Source organism: Lagopus muta, chromosome 23, assembly GCF_023343835.1.
Source record: "Lagopus muta isolate bLagMut1 chromosome 23, bLagMut1 primary, whole genome shotgun sequence".
Lineage (NCBI taxonomy): Eukaryota > Metazoa > Chordata > Aves > Galliformes > Phasianidae > Lagopus > Lagopus muta.
In genome coordinates, this window is record NC_064455.1 from 5,985,603 (window position 1) to 6,008,049 (window position 22,447).

At 45.4% G+C, this 22,447-nt stretch overlaps 2 protein-coding genes across 5 annotated transcripts in view; one reads left to right on the top strand and one right to left on the bottom strand.

Moving 5' to 3' along the window:
- Nucleotides 1-45: 45 nt before the first annotated feature.
- IFNLR1 (interferon lambda receptor 1) lies at nt 46-7,594 on the bottom strand. 2 transcript variants are annotated; one of them, XR_007380998.1, is made up of 8 exons: nt 6,899-7,594; nt 5,916-6,039; nt 5,469-5,650; nt 4,810-4,952; nt 4,151-4,307; nt 3,472-3,596; nt 1,244-3,257; nt 46-881 (listed from the first exon to the last, which is right to left on the bottom strand). XR_007380998.1 is itself a non-coding variant. In XM_048969157.1 (7 exons), the coding sequence occupies exons 1-7, from the start codon at nt 6,954-6,956 to the stop codon at nt 2,343-2,345; spliced, it is 1,704 nt and encodes a 567-aa protein (XP_048825114.1). In that variant the 5' UTR covers nt 6,957-7,594; the 3' UTR covers nt 46-2,342. The 2 variants fall into 2 exon arrangements, 1 of the variants encoding a protein (XP_048825114.1); XM_048969157.1 differs by having other exon boundaries at nt 46-3,257.
- Nucleotides 7,595-21,055: 13,461 nt separating this feature from the next.
- GRHL3 (grainyhead like transcription factor 3) overlaps nt 21,056-22,447 on the top strand; it is a 37,326-nt gene continuing 35,934 nt past the window's right edge. The window contains exons 1-2 of one of the 3 annotated variants that reach the window (XM_048969114.1): nt 21,056-21,108; nt 21,401-21,659. The gene's annotated coding sequence lies outside the window, so the exon portion shown is untranslated. The remainder of the gene's footprint in view (nt 21,109-21,400; nt 21,660-22,447) is intronic. The other 2 variants (XM_048969115.1, XM_048969116.1) reach the window with 2 other exon arrangements.

Genomic DNA, 22,447 nt, shown 5'->3' on the forward strand with positions numbered 1-22,447 from the left:
CTGCTTGTTTTTTTTTTTTTTTTTTTATAGCTTTTCTCATCTGTAGACCTACAGTTAATTTTAGCGGCTGATGACACTATGAGGGTCTATACTGGATATCATCAATATCATCCAATAAAAAACTACACATTATATGAAATTTAAGCAAGAAACAGACATAGCTCATAGTTTTCCATTCCTTTCTTAGGCTTTTAGGGTGTTGTTCAGTTACATTTTCAACTTCTCTTCAGAAAAAGGGAAGACATTTTGTTCTTTAGTGAAAACCAGTAGTCTGTCTTCAGGAGCTGTGGATTTAGAACCAGCAGAAGTGTGTAAAACCAGAAGAACTGGTACTATTGCATGCTGCTTATTTTTCCTATGATATCATTGGTAGAGAAAGCTTCACACGTATAGCCTAACTTGAAGCTTAGAAAGCTCTCTTAGGCACTGCTTTTGAATTTTTATCATCTAACTACTCATTCAACACAGACTGGGTAACTTCACTGGATTACTTTATCCCATGGACATAACTGTTGACAAAATGAGAAAGTCCTGTCCTGAGTTCTTGACTATGTGTAGGGCTAACTAGGCCACTGCGTAAGGCTCAAATTCCTCCAAGCTTCTTCAGCAGCTAAGCAATAGCCAGGCTTGTTAGTGAACTGGATCACAGCTCTTCCAATGAAAGGGGAGAGCTTCTTTAATCATTGCATAGCTACAGCCATTAGGTAAGGTAGAAGGTACAGACTGACAGAGGGAGCAAGGTGCTCTGGTGTTCCTCATCCTTTTCCAGTGGAAAGAAGGTCTCAAGCCTGGGCAAAGGACATCCAGGAGTGGGATGTTGCCTCCACCAGTAAGGCTCATCTGGTTGGCAGCCTTCCCACCAGCTCTCATCCTGGGAGAACCTGGACAAGACAGAGAATTGATCACAGGCCCTTTTGGGAAAGTTATGACACATCCAAGTAATTCTGTAGAAGTTACTCAACTTCTCAGCTTCCTGTAACTAAAGGCTTAGGGGATTTTCTTGATTGCACAAGAAATTGGTTGGTAATTATATTTGGGTGATCTGTATCTTTCTAAATTATGAGGAGGGATTTCAATACAGGATGAACCTAAGGATACTTTGGGGGTGATGGGTAAGAAATAGAGGTTTCTACTCCAGTAATATTTTTAACCACCTCCTTCTTTAATTTTAAGGTGGGATTTTAATTAGTACGTCTTGCTCTCCTCTTCTGAAGCAGCCCCAGCACCTCATATCCCTCCCTACCTCTTTCTGATGTTGTTCTTCAGGTTCTGTAGAGATGTTAACATTGATACCCCCTCCCTCACATGAAACAGTTCTGTTTCTCCCTCTTTCTTCAAACACATTGCTTTCCTCCATGTCCTTCTACTGGCGGGGGAGAAACCTAGGAGAATATGTTTCCATGAGATGCAAAGAGCACAAATTAAAAATAATCTGAAGAAGTCAGCATTGCCCAGCAAAGAGAGGCCCTGTATCTCCTGTGTCTTTTCTTGGTGGACTTCTGGTTTGATTCTTGGCTCAGAGAGCTGCAATCCTTCTCTTTCAGTGACCCAAATGGTGACCTGGCTGGGAAGTCTCATACAACCCCACTCAGGAAAAAAAGAGTAGAAATGGAAAGCCTATGACAGAGTTCTGTTTTAAATTGCTTTTCAAGAATAGCTGAGCCACTCTTTGTAGATCTGCGAAATATGAAAGCACACACACGGATTTATCTATGAACGTATATTACTTCTGCATATAGCATCTCCCAGACATCCTGCACAGCAGGGGAGAACAGTAAGTACATTTGTATAAAAAGCAAAATAAATAAATAAACATGCTACACATTTCTCACTGTGACTTTGGTTCACTCCACTGAAACATAGAAGGTGATCTCTGTAGGTTGATAGCAAATCTCAAGAGAACACAAGGCACTGTGTTTGCAATGTGATACCTACAGGAGGTATCACTGCATGCCTCGCCCCTGCTGGGCTCAGATGGTGTCCCATGTCATAGTTTTAACGTCTGTCACAGCTGTATTCCTACAGGGGCACAGTTAATGTACATTACCTAGCAGTAAAAATATATCTTTTGTGTCCCAAAGCCATATCTTTGACCATCAGTATCACCATACAGTATCAGTAGAAAAAAAAAGATCTTATCTAGTACCTAATATCTAATAAATTAAAAAGTATGTAATAAATTAAAAAAAAAAAAAACACAAAACCAAAGACATCAAAAAACAAACACAAACAATCCACAGCACTATCGATTATTTGTCCTTGTTCTTGTCCAGGTATCATTGCCTGGATTTGTATAGCTCTCTAGCATCTTCCAGGCATGCTGCAGAACTGCAAGGTATACTCTAGCTCCTTCTCATGTAATGTGAGTGCTGATAGTCTTCGAATTTAAACTTTTTATCATGTCTTTTCTCCATATCTGAAGTTCTAAATGCATCACCTAGCACCGTGGATGCAGGAGGTGTTCCTCCTGTGCAATTATCACTGTCACAGTCACTTGCAATACCTTCATCTTCTGCCACCTGTAATGTCTGAAAGTAAATGAGTTTCTCCATGGTGGGATCCTCGTTGAGCAGTGAGTTGTCACTGACCTGGACAGGCTGATCAAGTGTTGATTTCTGGTAATATATGGTAAAATCATGATCTTTCCTATATAGACAGTGTTCATCAGCTGGAAGCCTGGTGCAACTCTTGTTTGCTAGTGGGTGAAGAATGCTCACTTCCAGGCAGTCATCGCTGTCTGTATCATGCTGTCCATGTTCCCTGGGAGCTGGGAATCTCACATCAGTGAGTGATATTCTTCCCAAAGAGGAACTGTGAGAATGTGATGCCTTTTCATTTCCTTGGGATCCTGAGGTGTCCACCTCATTCTTTCTTGTGGGAAAGAAAGAGAAACCCAGGGCACTTAAGTCAAATGCGGATCCACCATCCAGAGAGAGACCTCCAGATGTGGAGCCCAAGATAGTTTCTGCGTCAGCTGTTCTGGATGTTTGACAGATGAAGTGTCTCCTTGGAAACTGAAGCATTTCAGTGTATGGTATGAAACTACTACTGTCTTCTTCCTCTTCCTCTTCTGATGATGATGATGACGATGATGGTAGGAAGGAAGCCATCCATAGTTTGTTGTTTTGTGCTAAAGTTTTGTTTTTCTTCCCTTGTGACACTGGCCTATCTGTGCAGATAAGACAGTCTGTGAGGAATTCATTTTCTTTGCGCTCACAGCAAAAGGTTGGTCCAGCAATTTTACAATTAGATAAGTCCTATCAGAGAAAAGACACAAAATAGGTCAGTGATGCTTTTCAAAGAAAACTTTGGATATAGGATATGCCAGAATCAAAGCTGTCTTGTAAGAGGACTTCTGAATGCAGAACTGAGAAGCACAGACCATAAGCAACTTTTACACTCCCTCCCAGATACCCTCTGAAAATCAGCCAGACTTCGATCCGGGAAGGTACTCCAGCATTTGGGCCATACCAAAGCTTGAGGCATCTGCTTATGCTTTGCATTTTGTTTCAGCAGCCAAATGGTGGAGGCAATTGTCAGAAGGATGAGGAGGACACAGACCGGGATCGTGGCAGAAAAAGGGAACTTCCATTCCCCTAGTGAAACAGAAAAAGACAAAAACAAATTTCATGAAGGTGGTATATTTTATGCTAATAACACACACCTTTGTGTCTTGGTCAGCTTTGCTTTCCAAGATCTCTGAAATTGTTAAGGCTCGAGATCCTGTTTTTCTAGAGAAAAGGATGGCAGACATGCCTAAGACCAGCCTCTAAGTCAGAAATGTTAGAAATGATTGTTGATACCAGCCAGTGCCTTAATTAGAGGAGGTAAAAAGTAAGGCTTTATTGATTTCTTTTTTCTCTCTGCCAGGAGAAATTTGAAAATTCCCAAGGCTTTAGTGGTAGCATAACCCAAGTATAATAATTCAGGATTTTTGGGAAATATCTTAGGACTGGATATTTCCAATGAAAACACTGCTACAGAAGGCGGAAACCTTTTACTTGAAAATCCAAATCCAAACAATTTAACAGAAAGCCTCTTTTTTTTTTTTTTTTTTTTTTCCCCCCAAGAAGCTGATTTTGATGGAATTCTTTGACATTCTGTAACCTCATCTGATATCTTAGTACATCCTTCCTCAGGAAGATCATACCTTTATGGTTTAACAGCATGCACACTGGCTGAGAGAATTTGCTGTGCTTGAAGTCGATGCTTTGAATGGAAGATCTGGCATTCAAGCAGTGATTGCCTCTGAGTGCAGTGGTGTCGATAGTCACTGCCTTTTTCCTAAAGATACTTTTGTATTGCTTCTGTTTGGAGACAAAAGGAACAGAGGGTTAGAAAGAGGACTCTTTCATTTTTGTGATGGTGTTTCTCTACCCTTTTTGCCATGAGTCTCATCGTCCTGTTTGCATGGCACCAGTGGTTGGAAGGTGCATAGTGAGGCACTTGCCTTGCTTGCTATTTGTAGTAAGCATCTCTTCATGTCTGTGCTATGCTTTTTGCTGCCACAGCTATGCTGTTAGCAGCACCCAAACTAGCTGTTCTAAACCACGGATTTTTCTCTGACTGTTCAGTTGCTTCTGAACATCACATCTATAATAGATAAAAATACAGCAAGAAACGGAACTACCAATAAAACAAAGATACTGAATGTAACACACTCATATCTTTTCCAGCTTTAGTTAATTCTGGTTTGGCCATTTCAATTTCTCTGGGCAAGCCTCCAATCACTCCCTGCATAGATATTTGCATCTATTTCATTTCAGCTTCATTCCTCTGTTTCATCTACACAGTACTTCTTTTACTGACCTTGTCTTCAGATCCAGCTTTCCAAAAGTTCAAGTCATACATCCAAGATAAACTCTCCACACAGATGGCCATAGGAAAAGTGGCACTCACATGGATTACGTCTTCCTTTACATTCATGTTTAGCAGTGGGGGAGCCAGTTCCACTACAATTGAGTGACAGACATAAGAATAGTGCTTGCTGACATCGTAGTTTCACAGAACTAATGTTTTATTTGGCTGATCTAAACTTCTAGCTGATATCCTGTGGTGGACATGAGGGAAGGAGGTGCTATATTTTATGCTAATAATGGACACTTATGGTCAGCTTTTCTTTCCAAGATCTCTGAAGTTGTTAAGGCTCAAGATCCTATTTTTCCAGAGAAAAGAAACAGAAAGCTGAAGGAACATCTCATTTTTTAATGTAACATAACTTCAGTGATACTGTCTTTCTGTTGTGGTGAGCTTGGAACCACTTCATTCACATAGAGCATTGATGAAACAAATTCTGATACCAGCCACAAAACTTAATTTCAAATCATCATGGCTCACTGTTGCTTGTGCCCACTCAATTCTGGCGTTCATAAAGCTTCATGTTTCTCTTCCTGGTTTAACTAATTTGCTCATGCAGACACTGTTGCTGGGATGTCCTTCCAGCCAGGCTGTACCTAACAGACACTCACCATCTAAATGGTACTCCTTGAACTGTGATTTTACCCATGGCGAATGGAGTCGTCCAGAAGCAGCTTTTACTTGAGCCCGGAATTTAATGAAGAAGTTTGGAATCACACACGTGAGGTTGCAAGAGATACTGTGAATGTTTCTGCAATGAGGAACCTTTATCCATTTGTCCATGCGTGTCTTGCTAAAACAAGAAACAAATGCACCACATCACACATCTTTTGTTATAATTTATATGGCAAGTGAAGGACGTTTTTCTGCATGGATGCTGAATCTTGCTGAAAGATTCAGCATCCATGCAGAATGCTTTTCTGCTTTCCGGACAGAAAAGGATTGACTTCGGTGAAAGGATGCAGTCAGATCACTGATCATAATGACTCTGATTAAGCACACCCAGAGATGTTTGCTCTGTGCCATACTTCCTATCAGATCCCTTTGTAAGCACTCACCTTTCATATCTCACAGTGTATGACACATCTGGTGGATATCCTTTTCCTGGAGTCCATGTCAAAATCATATCAAAATCCTTTGACAGTAATGTAACATTTTGAGGAGGAGGAAGTTGACCATGACCTGATCAAAAAGGAAAATTAAGTGAATTATTAAACATTGCTTTGGAAATAGGAAATATCACTTGTTGTTGACAAAGGCGGTTTCAAAATTTGGGGCACAGCAGCTCAATTCACTTATGACTGTAAACTAGTTGAGGAAACAGGTATGTCTGTGATGTTGTTGCGTTTTCCTCACCTCACCACAAAACATCTTAATCTCAACAGCTGTCAGAATTAGGACTGCAATGTGTGTGAGCCATCCAATTCTGTAATTGGAGCAGCATCCCCCATAGTTTCACTGGATTCTCCTGCAATCTGTTTTACAACCCCACAAACTCCAGCCTGACTCCCTTGTTCTCTCACATCCTGAAGCTCAGATCAGGCACAAACCACTGGGTCACTCCACCCATCCACTTCCAACTCATAAAGGCAGACATGTCACAAGTACAGCAGGATGCAGCATGCAGGCTCACCGCTTGCACTTTTTGGCACCAGCTGTTTCCGGTAAATAAACACGTACATTGCAATCTTCAACAAGACATATTCAGTAGTCAGATAACTGGCACTGCTGCCCAAAGAGGTTGTGAGTGCCCCATTCCTGAAGGTGCCCAAGACCATGGATGAGCCCCTGGGCAACCTGAATTGGTGGGGGGCAACTAGCCCACAGCAGGGAGTTGGAGTGGGACGGTCTTTAGGGTCCTCTCCAACCTCAGCCATGCTATGATTCTTTGATTTTAAATTGCCATTTCTTTACAGTGAAATGTTTTACTTTATGAAAATCATTCCCATCCTTACTGCTTTCAACATGTTGTCTATGTCTTCCCTCCCCCAAGCAAAGCCACATAGCCCAGCAAAGTGAAAGTGACAAAGCCATGACGTACCTCTGGGCTGCCACAGGAAGCACAGAACTGCCAGCACTCTGATTCTCCATGCAGACATACTGAAGCAGAACTTTTCCACGTGAAATTTATTTCTTTCCTTGCTACCTTGTCATCGTTTTGTTTTCCTGTACTAAGTTGTATAGATGGTGGAGGAATATGTGGTTAATTACTGACACGCATGTGCACAGCTTCACTTCCTTGTGCAGCCCACGCGTGGCACTACTCATCGAACTGAAGAGGGAGCAGAGGTGAGACTGCTTAGGATGAAAGCAGAAATGCTGCAAAGATTGCAGCACAATGCCCTCCGGTGTAACAGAGTTGATCTCTGGAATGGGCTACGTGAGAACAGAACATGGCATGAGCCCTTTCCTCTGAGGCACCTCGTAAAAAGTGACCTTTGGAATTTACCTGTGTGGCTGTCAAATATTTATAGAAATCAAACAACGTTTTACTGCATGAGATACCTGATAATAACCTAGCAGGTATAGAAATCTGTTAGCAGAACTATGTGAAGTTATGTCAGTCTCATACTTACGAGAAGCCAAGGTGTATTCTCTCAGTGTATGTTATCAGGCCAAGAGTATGTTCTACAAGATACAGAATGACGCCGCGCGGAAAGCAGAGTGCAGAGCTGGGATGCTCCATGTTTGGATTTTGCTCTGAACCAGGATGAACAGGACAAAGGGGAGTGGCATCAACTAAAAGAGGGAGGTTTGGGTTAGATGGTACCAAGAAATGTTTTGCTCAGAAGACGGTGAAGCGCTCGCACTGTTGGCCGGAGAGGTTATCTATCTCTGAGCTCCATCTCTGAGGGCGTTCAGGGCCAGGTTGGGCGGGGCCGGGCTCTGCGCTGCTCTCCCAGCTCCGGTCGCAAGGAGGCGCTGCCGCCCGGAGAGATGAGCCGCGCTCCGGCCGCGGGTACTTCCGGAACAGACTACCGGGACCCACTCCTACTTCCGGAACTTATTTCCGGGTGGGCGCTGTGTGCGCGCCACACTGTGTGTAGTGCGATTGGCCGTCCCGTCCCACTGGGCGTTGACCCCCCCCCTCCGCCTTACATGCACGGTGCGCAGAGCCACATCTACAGGGATGTGTGGGGCAGAACGCTGCTGCAGCCGTCAGTGCGCTGCTGGGAGCCTGGCGGTTTGCACATAGCGACCATGCGGCTGCTGCAGGGTCTGGGCTTAGTGATGCATTGGTGCATCCATCACTGCGCAAATCCCGCATTCTCCCACTGGCCTACTCAGTCATGTCCATGCTTTGGGACAGGAGTTGTCCCTCCTCAGTGCGCTGTACCTGGGCCTCTGCGTACAGCTGGCAGCTGAGGAACACATTGTTTTGCCGCCTCTGGCCTGTCCGCGCTACATGATTCAGACTAGGAGGGCAAACCCTGTCTGAGTAACCTTTCCTGCCCGATCCCTTCCTGAGGAGGGGCACTGCAGGAAGCGTGCTGCGGGGCGGTCACTGCATGCTGTGGTGTGGCTTTGTGAAACCGCTGGGGGGACTGGCCGGCAGAAAGTGCTGTCATGCCACTCCTTCCTGCCCTGCCCCACCCGCGCACTGGTCCTGGCAGGGCGCTGTGTGCTGCGTGCTGAGATCCAGGTGAGAAAAAGCCCACGTGTAAGCAACACTTAATAAGGCATCTCTGGTCTGAGTGGCACCATGGGAAACCAAACCATAATGATCCATAACTAAAAGTTAAAGAACATTTCAGTTGACCACAATTTGCAGGAAGGATTAGGTGTTTTCTGCTTGGTTTTGTGTCCAGACTCCAAGCACAGGAGGGATGCAGAGATGTTGGAATGGGTCCAAAAGAGGGCTGTGACAATGATATGAGGGTAGGAGCACCTCTCCTATGAAGAAAGGCTGAGGGAGTTGGGTCTGCTCAGCTTGGAGAAGAGAAGGCTGCAGGGAGACCTCACTGTGGCTTCCTAGTACTGAAGGGAGGCTATAATGGGGGACCAACTTTTTACACACTCTGATAGTGACAGGACAAGTAGGAATGGCTTTAAACTAAAGGAGGGGAGATTTCGATCAGATGTTTAGGAAGACATTATTTACTAAGAGGGCGATAAGGTGCCGGCACTGCTGCCGAGAGAGGATGTGGATGCCCCATCCCTGGAGGCATTCAGGGCCAAGTTGGTTGGGGCCTTGGGAAGCCTGAGTTGGTGGGGAAAATGTTTTCTTCTTTCTGCTGAAAAAGAACAAATTGCTATTGGTAATGAGAGGGTTAAAAAGTCGGCAGAGCTGAGTGATGTCAAATAAAATACAGCAGTGTCCCCTTGACCCAGACAGGCATCTCAGCAACTTGTCACCAAGAAAAAAAGAACAGTCTTGATTTGGTTTTTAAACCAAGCTTGGAAATATTTAAAATGAAAAACAAAACAAACGACATACCATATTTTCCATACAAATGCTACAAATTCTTTATTTCTGGTTTGGGATTTTTCAAGGAACTCAGGGTCGCCAAAGCACACACAGCAGCTATAACTGATGCAGTTCCAGATACAAGGCTCACAATTAAAGAATGTATGCACCTCAAAGTCTGCTTCTGCATGGTGAGGAGAGTACAGTAATCCCACAAAGACACCTGAACCCTGTTAATCCCAACAGGGTGTAAAATACTGGATTTGTGTCACAGCTTCATTAGGCCATTGTGCTTTGGTAGGTAATAAGGGTGCTTGGGTAAAGCCTCGGGAGCTTCCCAAGAGAGTGCAGCATTTCCAGCTGTTTCATACCTGCACAAGCAGTGTGCAGTCACCAGTCAGCAGACCCTCCTCCCTTACCAACCTCATTACCACTAACGCTGCAGTCAGGTGGAATGGGTGCTGCTGTGTGCAGGTGAACAGCTGTCCTGACTGCAGCTCAGACAGATGAGCGGGGGCCTTTACAGGCATCACTGTCACTTCCAGGTTCAGATCTTCCTCTCTTTTGGGGAGGGCAGGTTTGATGCATGTCTTTCCCTTTTCCAAAGGGAAAGACCTTCTCTTCATCTCTTGTCCCATGACAGTGGCGTGGACCATTGTACTTGCCCTGTCCCCGGCTACTTTGTTGTGAAACAGGTGCAAATCTGCAGGGATTTTTTTTCCTCAGCAGGAGAAGCCCCTGCTGAGTAAGGCAAAAACCCTGCTCTCATTGGGATGAGCCCACTCCCTCCCAAGAGTTTGCTAATTTGTTCACAGCAAACAAATAATGAAAAGAGTCTCCTGTGTGCATGTTTAAGGGATGTCGGAAGAGCCTTGCCCCTGATGCAGGAGTGGTTGCTCATGCTGTGGCTCCAAACTGACTTCATTTTCACCTTCCCTGTGACCTGCTTTCTGCATGCAGCCATGTGGTGTGCAAACATTGTGCTGCCTCGCCGAAATTCCCCTGCTGCTATCCTTCACGGGCAGCTGGCTGCATCACCAGAAAGTCAACCACTTGCTTCTCCAGCAGGGCCACAAACCTGCCACCTGGTTTTCTACCACAAGTGAATTAAATGCAGTAGTTATATGGATCTCAGGTAAAGCCGGAACTGCAACAGAGCAGACTTATTTTGGGTCCCAGCCTGAAATCATGGACTCGTCCTGTCTTTGTGCCCCCACCCCAAGCAGCAGGGCAGCAGTGTGAGATGGCACTGTTCAGGCAGTGGACTCAAGTCACTGCAGGGCTTTACGCTTTTCTCATGTTTCTTGAAATCTGTCCCCTCCCCTTTACAGCACCTTTTTATTCATGCTGAAGGCAGTCAAGGAGCTTGCCTGGACTTGCAGTAACGGTGAAACTCCAATGCACAGAGTCAAATGATTGCTAGCCCGCAGTGCAGATACAACAACACGGGAACCTCCTGGGGGCACCGTGCCTCTCGAAACCCCCACCTCTCACCGATCAGCGTGGGAAAAGCGGTGGGGACCCTGCGTGTTCCAACAGAGAGAGTGACTTATTTCTAGCAACCTGTCTGTTGTATTCTCTAAGCCAAACTATGCTCTCGGGGATCATCCCACAGGCTTCAGATGCCTTGAGAGCATTTCTGTACTGTGTGCCATGCCACCCTGCCTAATTTTGGGGTTTCTCTGTGGGCCCAGGACTGCAGGATGCAGTGCATTGGCCATTGTTATGAGGCTCTTCTTCCTCTTTCTGGACAGGGGATGCAGGGATCTCTACATACTCCTTTCAACCAGGAAACACATTTTGTCTTTGGTGGATTTCACTCAGTGGTGGAGTGAATGCACACGCTGGGAAGGGAACACACGACATTGGGAAGCTATGTATATACTCTGTCTTTAATGTGGACATCAACATCAGGTGAATTACTGCTCAAGGGGGTGTGTAGGGTGCCCAGAGGTGGATTTCCATGCTGAGGCAGCGAAGTGCTGTTCTGCAACCACTTGTAGCGGCAGCTGCACTTCCTGGCAGGGAGGGCAGCATTTGTTTGAATGTTTGCAGTGTTTTGCATTGTAGTATTTGGATGCCAAAGCTATACAGTGCTGTAAAAGTTAATTAGCCAGATAACTAATTAAAGACTTCTCCTTTTTATTGTTGCCAACTTGCAGTTTGGAAAGGGGCTTGTGTCAAAGTAGATGCAACCACACATCCCAGTGAAAGAAGTGGTACACTATTCAAGATCCAATTACCCATTTAGGGGATGGATGAGGGAAAATCCCATCATGGTCTGGGAGAAGGAACATCCCAGTCCCATGCAGGAGCAACACAACTGAGTGGGTTCTGTATGCCTCTCCAGAGAGGCTCTTGCTGTGAAGGGGAGGGCAGCAGTCTGGAACTGAATGTGATGGACAGGATTTGGAGGTGCCAACAGACATCATGGCGGTGGAAGAGTCCCCAGGAGGTTGACGTGTCCTTAGGGACTTTGTTAGATCTCCCTGTCAGAGCTCCAGGCTGGTGGGACTCTGAGCTAAGAGAGGATGTTCCCTGCTGTAAGGACACAGGCAGGCTCTGCTTGTAAGACTTGCTGGTGGATGGTCCATGCTTGCTCTGCTGCCCTGCTGCCCTTGGGATGTCCCCATATTCTGTGGGTGCCACTGGAGCAAGAGAGGACCAACCAGATGGTGCCCTCTTAAGTCTGTCTCATTTCCATCGGTTACTGCAGAGGAGATTTGTAATATTTCTTTAAAAAGGCATCACCAACAACGTAGTATCACTCAATTTGAGTTCCTTTATCAGTGGTATAAGGGAGTGTTTCTAGTTGCTCCAGCACTGTCTTGACCTGCCGATTACTGGGGTCATTTTGGCCCCAGGGAATAAGCAACGAGAGAGTGGAGGGTGGAAAAGCCGGGGTGAGGTTTGGGCTTCCTGGCCTGGCCACCAGCCAGGAGACGTGCTGTAACTGCATGGCACCAGGCCCAGAATTTCCAGGAGGGCTGAGCTCACTTCTGAGCTTAGGAGAGGGGCCCGCGTTTCCACCAGCACTTTGCACGTGCTGCGTGCACCCAGGGCCTGGGCTATTGTGAAATCCCAGCCTGGCTGAGGGTGGCTGAGTGTTTGAAATTCCACCAGGCTGCCCAGCCCTCCCTCCCCACTGAAAAAGAGGTGGAACTGAGCAAAAGAGGTGGAATAGCAAGTGTTCCTTGGCTGTGGAGCTCACGTACTCTGCAGAGCACAGGGGATGATGCTGATTTCATCCAGCTGCTACAGAGGGGAAGTGTTTTAAGGCTCAGAGTTCAGATTGCATGACTGCTGAGGTCGGTCCACTGATACACATTTACACCAGATGAGGATCCAGCCAGAATCTCGATACTGGGAGAAAATGCTTCCCACCCCCGCTGCTATCAGGCCCAGCCCTTGGATGACAAGAATTTAATTTAAAGGCTCAATCTCTTGTCTGAACAGCTCCCTCCCTCCCCCACTCTGATGGGAGGAAAAGCTTCAGAGAGGCATCAGGCAAGTGGGAAAGCTTTGGAGAGAGCTGTCTCTTGCCCTTTAGCCATCCAGAGAGAAAGAACTCATCTGAATGAAATGAGGATCAATCAGAGAGAGGCATGGGAAAAGTTGGGAAAATGAGCCTCCAGTGATGTATATTCATGGGGGGGAAACCTCCCCCAGACATGTAGAAGCTTTGATGAAAACCCTCCCAGCTGTGCTGAGCCTTTGAAGTGACACAGCAGAAGTGCCTTCACGATTAGCCAAGAGATAGAAGCAGATGAGCTCTCAGTCAGCTGAATCCTTGTATTTAGGATAGACTTTAATGCTTACTTTTTATATCTTCTTCCAAAATTAATGAGCATCATCTGCACCGCATTCCATCATTCCCTTTCCCCCTTCCTCCTGCACCGCACCCCAGGTAACCTACAAAGCTGGGTAGGCAGGAGATGAGCCAGCCATGGTGCTTCATGCTCCAAACTGGAAGGAGTACTGAACAATTAGCAGGAAATAAAAGGCTAATGGAAATGGGGCTTGCTTTTGTTCTTCTTTTTTTTTTTTTTTTTAACCATAAAGCAAGTTTCTGGAATCTCTCAGCATATTTTATGTCAAAATGCCATAGCATTTCAGCAACAGTGTTTCTCCTTCTTCCATACTTGTCTCTATCCTCTATCTCCTCTCCTGAGCAGAATCTTTGGAAGCCAATCTGAAATCTGTGCTCTGGTCCTTGAGCTGAGCAGTGCTGTTTCCAGGCGGGAACACTTTTGCACACTAGGGGTGGAGAGACAATTCCCCACCATAGTAGTGCCTAAGAGGTTCAGTAGCACTGAACCTCCTTTGCTGAGTTTGAATGAGGACCCAAGCCCCATGGGAGCTGTTGAAGGTTTTTTACTGCTGGAAGGTCGGTTCTTGCAGAAATCTTGCTCAGAAATGCACTTTCATCTGGCCTTTGCTTACCATAGCTGGATGGTATTCTAAACATAAAGTGCTCTTGAGTTCTCCCTCTGAGAAAACTCAAGGGCTATCCAGTAACTCCATTTCTCCCGCATGCTGCCCTTCCCAGCAGAAGGTTCCCTTGCAGGAACACTTGATGGATGCAGCCAGCCAAGTCAGTGATGTACAGCATGCATCGAGGAGCATTGGCAGCTCCAGCTGATCGAAGCCTGTCCTATGGTGCAATGGCATTTGGCAGGGTGTTTTCTTTTAACTCTATCAGATACACTGAAAGAAAATAAGTCATTGGTTTTTCAGTTGTAAGAAGGCACTTCTGGAATGGTCAGAGACAAGGCATTGTTCAAGAGCTCAGTTAACTGAGAGCCTCAGCACTGCAAGGCTGCGGTAAGACTTGTGTGTGTTTCTGCTTCTTGAGATGGTCCAAACTCCTATCCTCTTTCCTGGCTGCCACTGGACCATCCTGGATCTGGCTCACAGAATCACAGAATCACAGAATTGTAGGGGTTGGAAGGGACCTCCAGAGATCATCGAGTCCAACCCCCTGCCAAAGCAGTTCCCTACACCTGGTCGCACAGGTCGGCATCCAGGCAGGTCTTGAACATCTCCAGAGGAGGAGACTCCACCACCTCCCTGGGCAGCCTGTTCCAGTGCTCCGTCACCCTCACTGTAAAGAAGTTCTTGCGCATGTTTGTGCGGAACTTCCTATGCTGCAGTTTCCAGCCATTTCCCCTTGTCCTGTCTCCACTCACCACTGAAAAGAGTCCGGCCTCGCCATTCTGCCCCCCACACCTTAGATATTTATAGACCTGGATTAGGTCCCCTCTCAGTCTCCTTTTCTCAAAGCTGAACAGACCCAGTTCACTCAGCCTTTCTTCATAGGGGAGATGCTCCAGGCCCTTCACCATCTTCGTGGCCCTCCGCTGGACTCTTTCCAAGAGATCCCTGTCACCCTAACAAGAGACTCCCCTTCCCCACATGCCTTTCCCACAGCAAGTTCTGTAAATCAGGAAGAACCAGCTTTTTGCCATCCCAATGTGGTCATTTTGCCCTGATGCCTGCAAAGCCCTGGCCTTCATTAGTAACTGTGCAGCTCCATTTGTGGCTTCTCTGTCTCTCAGCCCATTTGCCCAGCTCCGGCCCTGCTTTGATCTCTGCTGTAGGCAGTGCCGCATGCCCAACTTAGCAGGAAGACTGTGATGAGTCAGGAGGGCACGTGGAGGGCCCACAGTTGGGATCTCTGCTCTGATGTCTGCATTGTACACTCAGCAGTTGCAGCTTCTGTAGTAAGCAAGACATTTCTAGATGGCATTTCTGTAGCTAAATGTAGTAACTCAGAAAATCCTGATGTTTTACATTCATAGAATCATAGAATCGTGGAATCGGTAGGCTTGGAAAAGACCTTTAAGATCATCCAGTCCACCTAGCACGAATGTTGCCCACTAAGCCTTGTCCCTAGGTACTACATCCACTGTTTCCTCAAACGCCTCCATAGAAAAACACTGGGTGATCTTTGTCTGAGAACACTTAGTTATGTTTGTGTTGTGTTTTCAAGGTTTTTTTTGATAGTGTCTTAAAGATGTGAGTATAAAGTGATCTATTAAGAGCCTTTACACTTTACACTCAGTCGGAGTCAGAGTGGTCCATGCATACTCAATTACCATTAGAAAAGGGTCTTCACTGGATTTACTGTAATTTAATTCGAAGTGTATTTTGATGAACAGGATCAGAGAAGGTCATCAGATCCCAAACTGCAGCAACAACATGAGATCTCAGTGCCATTTTTCTACCCTGTTCCATAGGGCAGGGATCTGCCTATGTCCCAGATGACTCAGGCAGTGTAGAAGAGGCCCAGAACACCTGCTGTTCCCAAAATGATTGCTCTTCCTTCATGACAGACACTTCTCAAGGAGTCATGTTCCCCCTCACAGCACATCCCACTTCACAGGATCTCCTGGGAACGCAGAAGCTTTGTCTGCCCTCAGGTGTGCTCATGCAAAGATCGTTAGTGGGGCATGAGATATCTTCCCCTTCCATGAGCCAAAAAAAATGTCATGTCTTGAGAAAATGAAATGGAATCTCATGCATCACCTGTCCCACAGGACAGGCAAACACAGTCCTGGAGGAGCTGTTAAAGGGACCCCAAGTTTTCTGTAGGTGAGTGAATTCCTAACCTTCCTTGCCAGGATCTAAGAAGAAAAGTCAGGGCTCAGTTATTTTTGTACACACAGAGACAGCATTGGCACTCTGCCCTGAGGTCTGCGTAGAGCAAATGCAGAAATGGGGCAGCTTAAACCTAATGCTTGTTCATTCTCTCTGAACTGGGTTGCATGAAGGAGGGCGCACACTGGCTTCCAGGTGGGCTGGCCAGGGTGGTGAGAGTTACCCCAACCTTATGAGTGAATGAATAAAGCGAAAGCCATTTCACTGGGAATTTTTGGACCCTCTCTGAGAAGCATTTCCCCCAGCAGATGAAAAGTGCATTTATAAGAAAAAGTTAAGGTAAGCAACTTTTTGTTTAAAGGAAACAAATGCCAAAGACAATTTCCCTATATTTTCTGCCCCTGTTTTTCAACAGTAATAGAATATAAATGTTGTGTTGTTGGTTCACATCCTCCAGCTTATTTGTGGTTTTCGTCATCATGCTCCCATTGGCAGATGGCCTGGACTAACCGCCACTAGTGTTGAAAATGCCTTTTTATGTATGTTTTGCTTAGAGTTATAAAAACATAGCTTTTCCCACGTCACCTTTTCTCAAACAGTGTGTCTGTTACAGATTTGCTCTTTTCTGGCATGAACAGTTATTCGAGTGCCAGTTGTACACTTAGTGTTGTTCAGTACTGTGCAGCATCAGCCATCCTTCCTAAAGGATCTGCTGTGAACTAGGGAAGGCCAAGTGCCTTTTATGCCTGTTCTGTAGTCACTGCAAAGCAACGTGTGGGATGACAGAATCAACACACAGCAGCCAGTGGCACTTGACAGTACTGTCCACAGAAGCCCATTACCTCCTCTAATTAATCCTCACCTCATTAAGCAGAAAGAAGGCAACTCATGGGTGTGTGGGAGTGATGAGGCTGTGGTTGGTGCTCCTCTCCTCACTGCCTCTTGGGTGCAAGCACGGGCTAAGCCAGGGCCCTGGACAGAACAAAGGGGGAAGGCTTTAAACAAAAAGAGGGGAGATTTAGGATAGATGCTGTGAAGAAATGTTTTACTCAGAGGGCAGTGTGGCACTAGCACTGCTGCCCAGAGAGGCTGAGGGTACCTCATTCCTGGAGGTGCCCAAGCACAGGTTGGATGAGGTCCTGGGCAGCCTGATCTGGTGGGGGGCACCCAACCCATGGCAGGGGGTTTGGAATTAGATAGTCTTTATGGTCCCCATTCTGTGATTCTTCGATTCTGTGATTCTGCAGTCACACAGAGGGAACCACTGGCACTGGGTGGACACAGCTGCAGCCTCTGGGCTCTGCGTTGTGCTGCACTGTTGCACAAAGCTGTTGCTTGCATCACAGCAGATCTCACTGCCAATCTTCAGTCCACACCCTCTTCATCCTATTTAATGCTCCCCTTACCCAGCAACAACGCTTATGCAGAAGACTTTCCTCACAGCTCTGGTCCCCTGTTGAATTCTAGCTTGAAGCAAGAAGTTTTACTGCACCAAGAGCAGGGGTCAGGGCCTTCTGCTGTGCGGTGCCTTGGAGGATTTGGTAAAGCCCTGTCTCTGGTATCAAAACCGTTGGTGAACACATGTGGGAGAAGGGACACAGCAGTCTGTGTAGCATTTTCCCTTCAGGAAGCACTGCTTCTCTCAAGGAGCCCACTCGACCAGAAAGGACTGGTGAGAGCAGCTCGCAGAGGGCTCTCTGTTGTGACAGGATTTTTAGCAGACAAACTTGTACTTAAGAAGTCTCACATATAACAGAGGAGGATCATAGAGGCAGCTACTATAATTACTGCTAATGATACACTTACCCATACGTTAGTTCCATATAAATCTTTTTTATTCCCTCTGCAAATAACAACTAATGAGCAATCGTTGCCTTTTTAGGAGTTACATCATGTCCACTGGGACAGAGGCTGTCACTGAACAGCTGCTTGCACACTGATTTCTGGAGCTTTGAGTGCCATAGAAGCATGTCAGAATGGCAGGTGAATTTGTTAAGATCAGGAGGGACAGGTTAAAGTTTTCTGGAGAGGAAAAACTGCTCCCTGTAGACATTGTCACAAGCTTTGTATAAGTAGTGCAATTTTCTAGGGGATTATTCCAGGGTATGAAGGAAATCTTTTGGCTTGTTTCTTTTGCCACTGAAATTGTAAAGCCTTTGTCTGGGGGCCCTGGTGGAAAATGGATTTGCCATTTCAGGGGTTCAAAGGCTTTTGGCATTCCTACATTTGCTTCCCTATCACACAGCTTTGATTTAATCCCCTCACCTCTGTTTTGGCAGTTCTCAGCCTTATGTGAGCAAAATGTCTCTCTCAGCCTTGATTAAGCATCAGGCATGCGCTTGTGAAAACACCACACAATTTTTCTTTCCAACATCATCCAAAATTAGATTTATTGCATAATAAATATGTTAACTGGAATTAAGCTGAGGTGGTGGTTAAAAACAACTTTTTTCTTTGCCTTTCAGACCACCAAAGCCTAGCCCTCTGGTTTGTGCTGATGCATTACAGTTGACAGCAGTAATTTTTAATGACAGATATAGAAACATCCTTAGGGAGAATTCAGCAGTGATGGAAGTTTCCTGTGGGAAAAATAAAACTTTTTTTCTTCTCCCTCTCCTTCTCCTCCTCGTCCTCCTTCTTTTTCTGCTTCTCTTCTCCTTCTTCTTCTTTTTAAGTGCTTTCACCTTTTCTGGTTTTAGTCTTCAGAGACAGATTCTTCACAGACAGGCAAAACCTTTTTGATCCCTTTAATTTCACCATTATTTAAAGCCAGTCCACAGCTCACGAGGAGTAATCAGTTTATTTTAGGATCAGACCTGAAAAATTGGCTGCACTTTCCAACTGTATTGGATCTGAAGGAGAAGCCAACTGCGGTCTGCATTTGTTGCAATCATTGAGAAGACCACACCTCTGCATGAAACAGTCTTTTGCATGGCAACTGATACTGTGAGCTAAACTACGTTGCACAATTTAGACTCTAATCTTGACTGGGAAGATAGCATCAATTCTGAGTCAGAACCATATTTTCCCGTATCTCAGATGAATATTTTTGCACAGCAAATGGGAAAATTTGCATGTATGTAAATGTATTTGATCTTGATTCTACCATTCTGAGTGAGTCTCGGGTCAGGTTACTCTCCCAGAGGATGCAAATAGCTGTTTATGTGTCACGATCCGATTCTGCTCTCAGGACTTTACAAGCCAGGCGCAATGTCCTACAGGAAGGGATTGCAATAAACAAAGGGGTGCAGACTCATAAGGGAGGATAGGGTTTATGACAGCAAGATTTTGAGATTCACCTGTTGTCCAAAACCATCATGTTGGGTTATTGTCCAGAATTTTCATTTAAAAAAACATTGCTAGGTGATAACATTACAACTACTTACGTGATCTGTAAGTTTGATCGTGTCAGAGCAAGGAAGTGACTAAACAGGTAACTGCCCACAGCTTAGACCAGGTTTCATAACATCACAGAATCTTTTAAGTTGGAAGGAACCCTTAACGGCCATCTGGTCTCACTCCTCTGCAGTGCATAGGGACACCCACAGCTTCATCAGTGCTCAGAGCCCCATCCCCTGACCTGGGGTGTCTGCAGGGATGGAGCAGCACCACCTTTCTGGGAAACCTGTGCCAGTGCCTCACCACCCGTACTGTAAAAACTTCTTTCTTAGATTCAATCTTAAGGTTTATGTGGGCACTCACAGGTATCAGGAAATTCATCTCCATGCCCTGTGTGCCAACCCAGTATGAAGCTGGTTCAGCCTGGAAGTCCATTGGTCTTATTAGCATCACAGGAACTTGTGCTAACAAGCAAAACCTGGCACAAACAGCAAGAGCCTTTTCTCTTTGTCTAGCTGATCCACATAATTTTGTTAAAGACAGAAGTGAACTTTAGTGTCACACAGAATCATAGAACAGTTTATGTTGAGGGGAATGTTAAAGATCTTCAAACTCCAACCCTTTGCCATGGGCTGGTTGCCAACTACCAGATCTGTCTGCCCAAGATCCCAATCTAATCATGTCTTCCGCTCTGACTTGAGAATTATTGGTCTTTTTAGCTGTTTTGACTCTTAGAGCCTTGACAACATTTTTTAAATGAGCTCTTTAAACAAACATAGTGAACTGAGATAAAACAATTATCCATTTACTGACTTCACCTTGAGTATTTTGTTACAGTAATGGTGACTACTGTCTCTTGATAATAAGGTATATGCGTCTTAATAGCAAACTTAATTGATACTGTAGTAGTGTTTGCAACTGCAGGGCCTCCTGTGCTACATCGGGACCAGGAGAGAACAGGAGATTGTCCCTGTCTGAAGGAGATTACAGCTGCTATGGGATCTGTCATTAACATGTTCAGGTGGGGCGTTTTCCTGCTCATTTGAAAGATCTTTTCTTTAATGATAATTTTTTAAGATTTTGTTTTGACCAGGATGTGCCTGAGATATTCATGCTGTAGTTAATACCGTTTTTTTTTTTCCTATCTGATTATAATGTACTTGTGATGTGAGAAGAATAAGGTGAATGGCAGATGTGGCAATCCATTGTTTTGTTTTTAATTGGTGCAGCTGTGCAGGGGAAACGACACACATTTGTGATGCTCTCGCTGTGTGAGCCTGGGTTAAACGTTCAACCAGTGCAACAGCTGCCTGACCATAGAATCTGAGAAGCATTAAGGTTGGAAAAGACCTCTAAGGTCATCCAGTCAGCCTAGAACCTGAACGAGGTCTTTTTTTGGAGCCATTTTCAGCCATATTTCCAGAATGCTGCCTTTTTTCTCAGCAGACACTATGTCATGGATCCTAAGGACACGAATAATCCCCATTTTTTTAAACAAGCTAATCCCCAGGTAAACTGTTGCAGTGCAGGATTGATCTTATGGATGAGATGAAGGCAAAGAGAGCTTTCCTCAACATCCTGTAGGAAATCTGCAGCCCCTGATCTCCTTTTCGCTTTCCAGGCCTGGGCGCCGTGCTGTGCAGAGCGGAAAGAAACGGCAGGAACCATTCTGCTGCTTAGGTGTATGGGAACTGCTGAGTCACGGCCTGAACCTCTGATTGATCACCTGAGGCGAGCCATGAGTCAGCCAGAGGAGCACAGTGAAGGCAATTCACCTGTGCTGCCGGAAGGGGTGGAGCCAGGCTGCACCCCTCCTAGACCTATTTAAGAGCTGGCTACCAGTAGGAAAGAGTTTCTTCTGGAGATCCCTCCTTCTGGTGTCTTGTGGTGAGCCTAGCATAAGGGTAAGCCTTCCATTTATTCTCCTTTGTTACCATAATCTACTTCGCCTAATTCTCTTGTTTATACTGTGATTGTAAAACCTTAATATTCATTGATTATACATTAGGGGATGCCGCAGTTTAATTGTGCTAGGGCTTTGAGAGGCTCACTGTGTCATTAAAAATTGCTGGTTATTACAATTAATAATACACTGAAATTAATTACTGCGAAGAAAAACAATATCTGTTGATCCATGCACATGAATGACAGCTGAGAGACTCCATGTGGCACTTTCTTCTCTTGCTGTTTGCACAGATCTCCTTGAGGGAAGTTTCCAAGTCATTCTAATGGAGAGGGTTTGATGCTTGTATCTGGTGGACTCTGTTCCCCTCTACAGGCCCATCTCCAAGCAACACAGGAAGAAAGGATAACTATCAGCATGTAGCAATGTCTGAGGCCTTGTGAAAATGAGATGCTGTCCAGACATGAGAATTCACTTGAAGCAGAAGGGAGAACGGATGCAGCAGGACTCACCTCATAGGTAGAGCTGAAAGCTGAAGGACAAAAGAAGTATGTGAGTGTACCAACAGCAAAACTGTGGGATATGGGGACTGGAGCAAGTCAGATGAGCTATTAGGATGCATGGAGGAAGAAAGTATTTCTAGGGGAGTTAGAGAAGAGTAAGTGCCCTTGTACGAGGCTGGTTTTGCAAGAAATTATCAGAAATACTGAAAAGAACATCTACGAAAATGAGAACTATTTCAGAGGAAAGGCAATACTGAAATCATGATCAGTGAATTGGAAGAGGTCCTGCGTCAAACCAACTGGCAATTAGGAGAACTGGCCATTTAGTCTACTCGAGATAACTCCTTTTTGGAGCACTGAAAATCAGCCCTGCTGATGCATTACTTGGCCTGGCTGTGTTACAGGATGGAATATGCTGCACCACTCAAAGCACGGTGATTTGGCCCACACCTGTTCTTTCTCTATGTCTGATCTGTTTCTCTCTGGTCTTTGGAGAGCTCCCTGTTGATTCTTTAGGATCCCAGGGCCAGATTCACCTCCAGCACTCCCTTTATTTTGTTACTGTACTACTGTGCGGCTTATTTCTTCTAGGCTCTTACCAAACTAATCCAATGGCTAGTCCAGTGCAGTATCTGTTTTTACCATCACCTGCTGATGCATGGTACTTCTGTGGATGGAAAAACCTGACAGAAAGCACCCAACTACCTGAGCAACGCTGTGCATGGGAAGAAAAAATCTTCATTGTCCCTAGAGGCCACCTGCACATGTCTTGAAGCAGGAGATTTCACTATCCCTTTTTTTTCCTCCTTTATATGACTGCCAATGTTATTAGGAGCC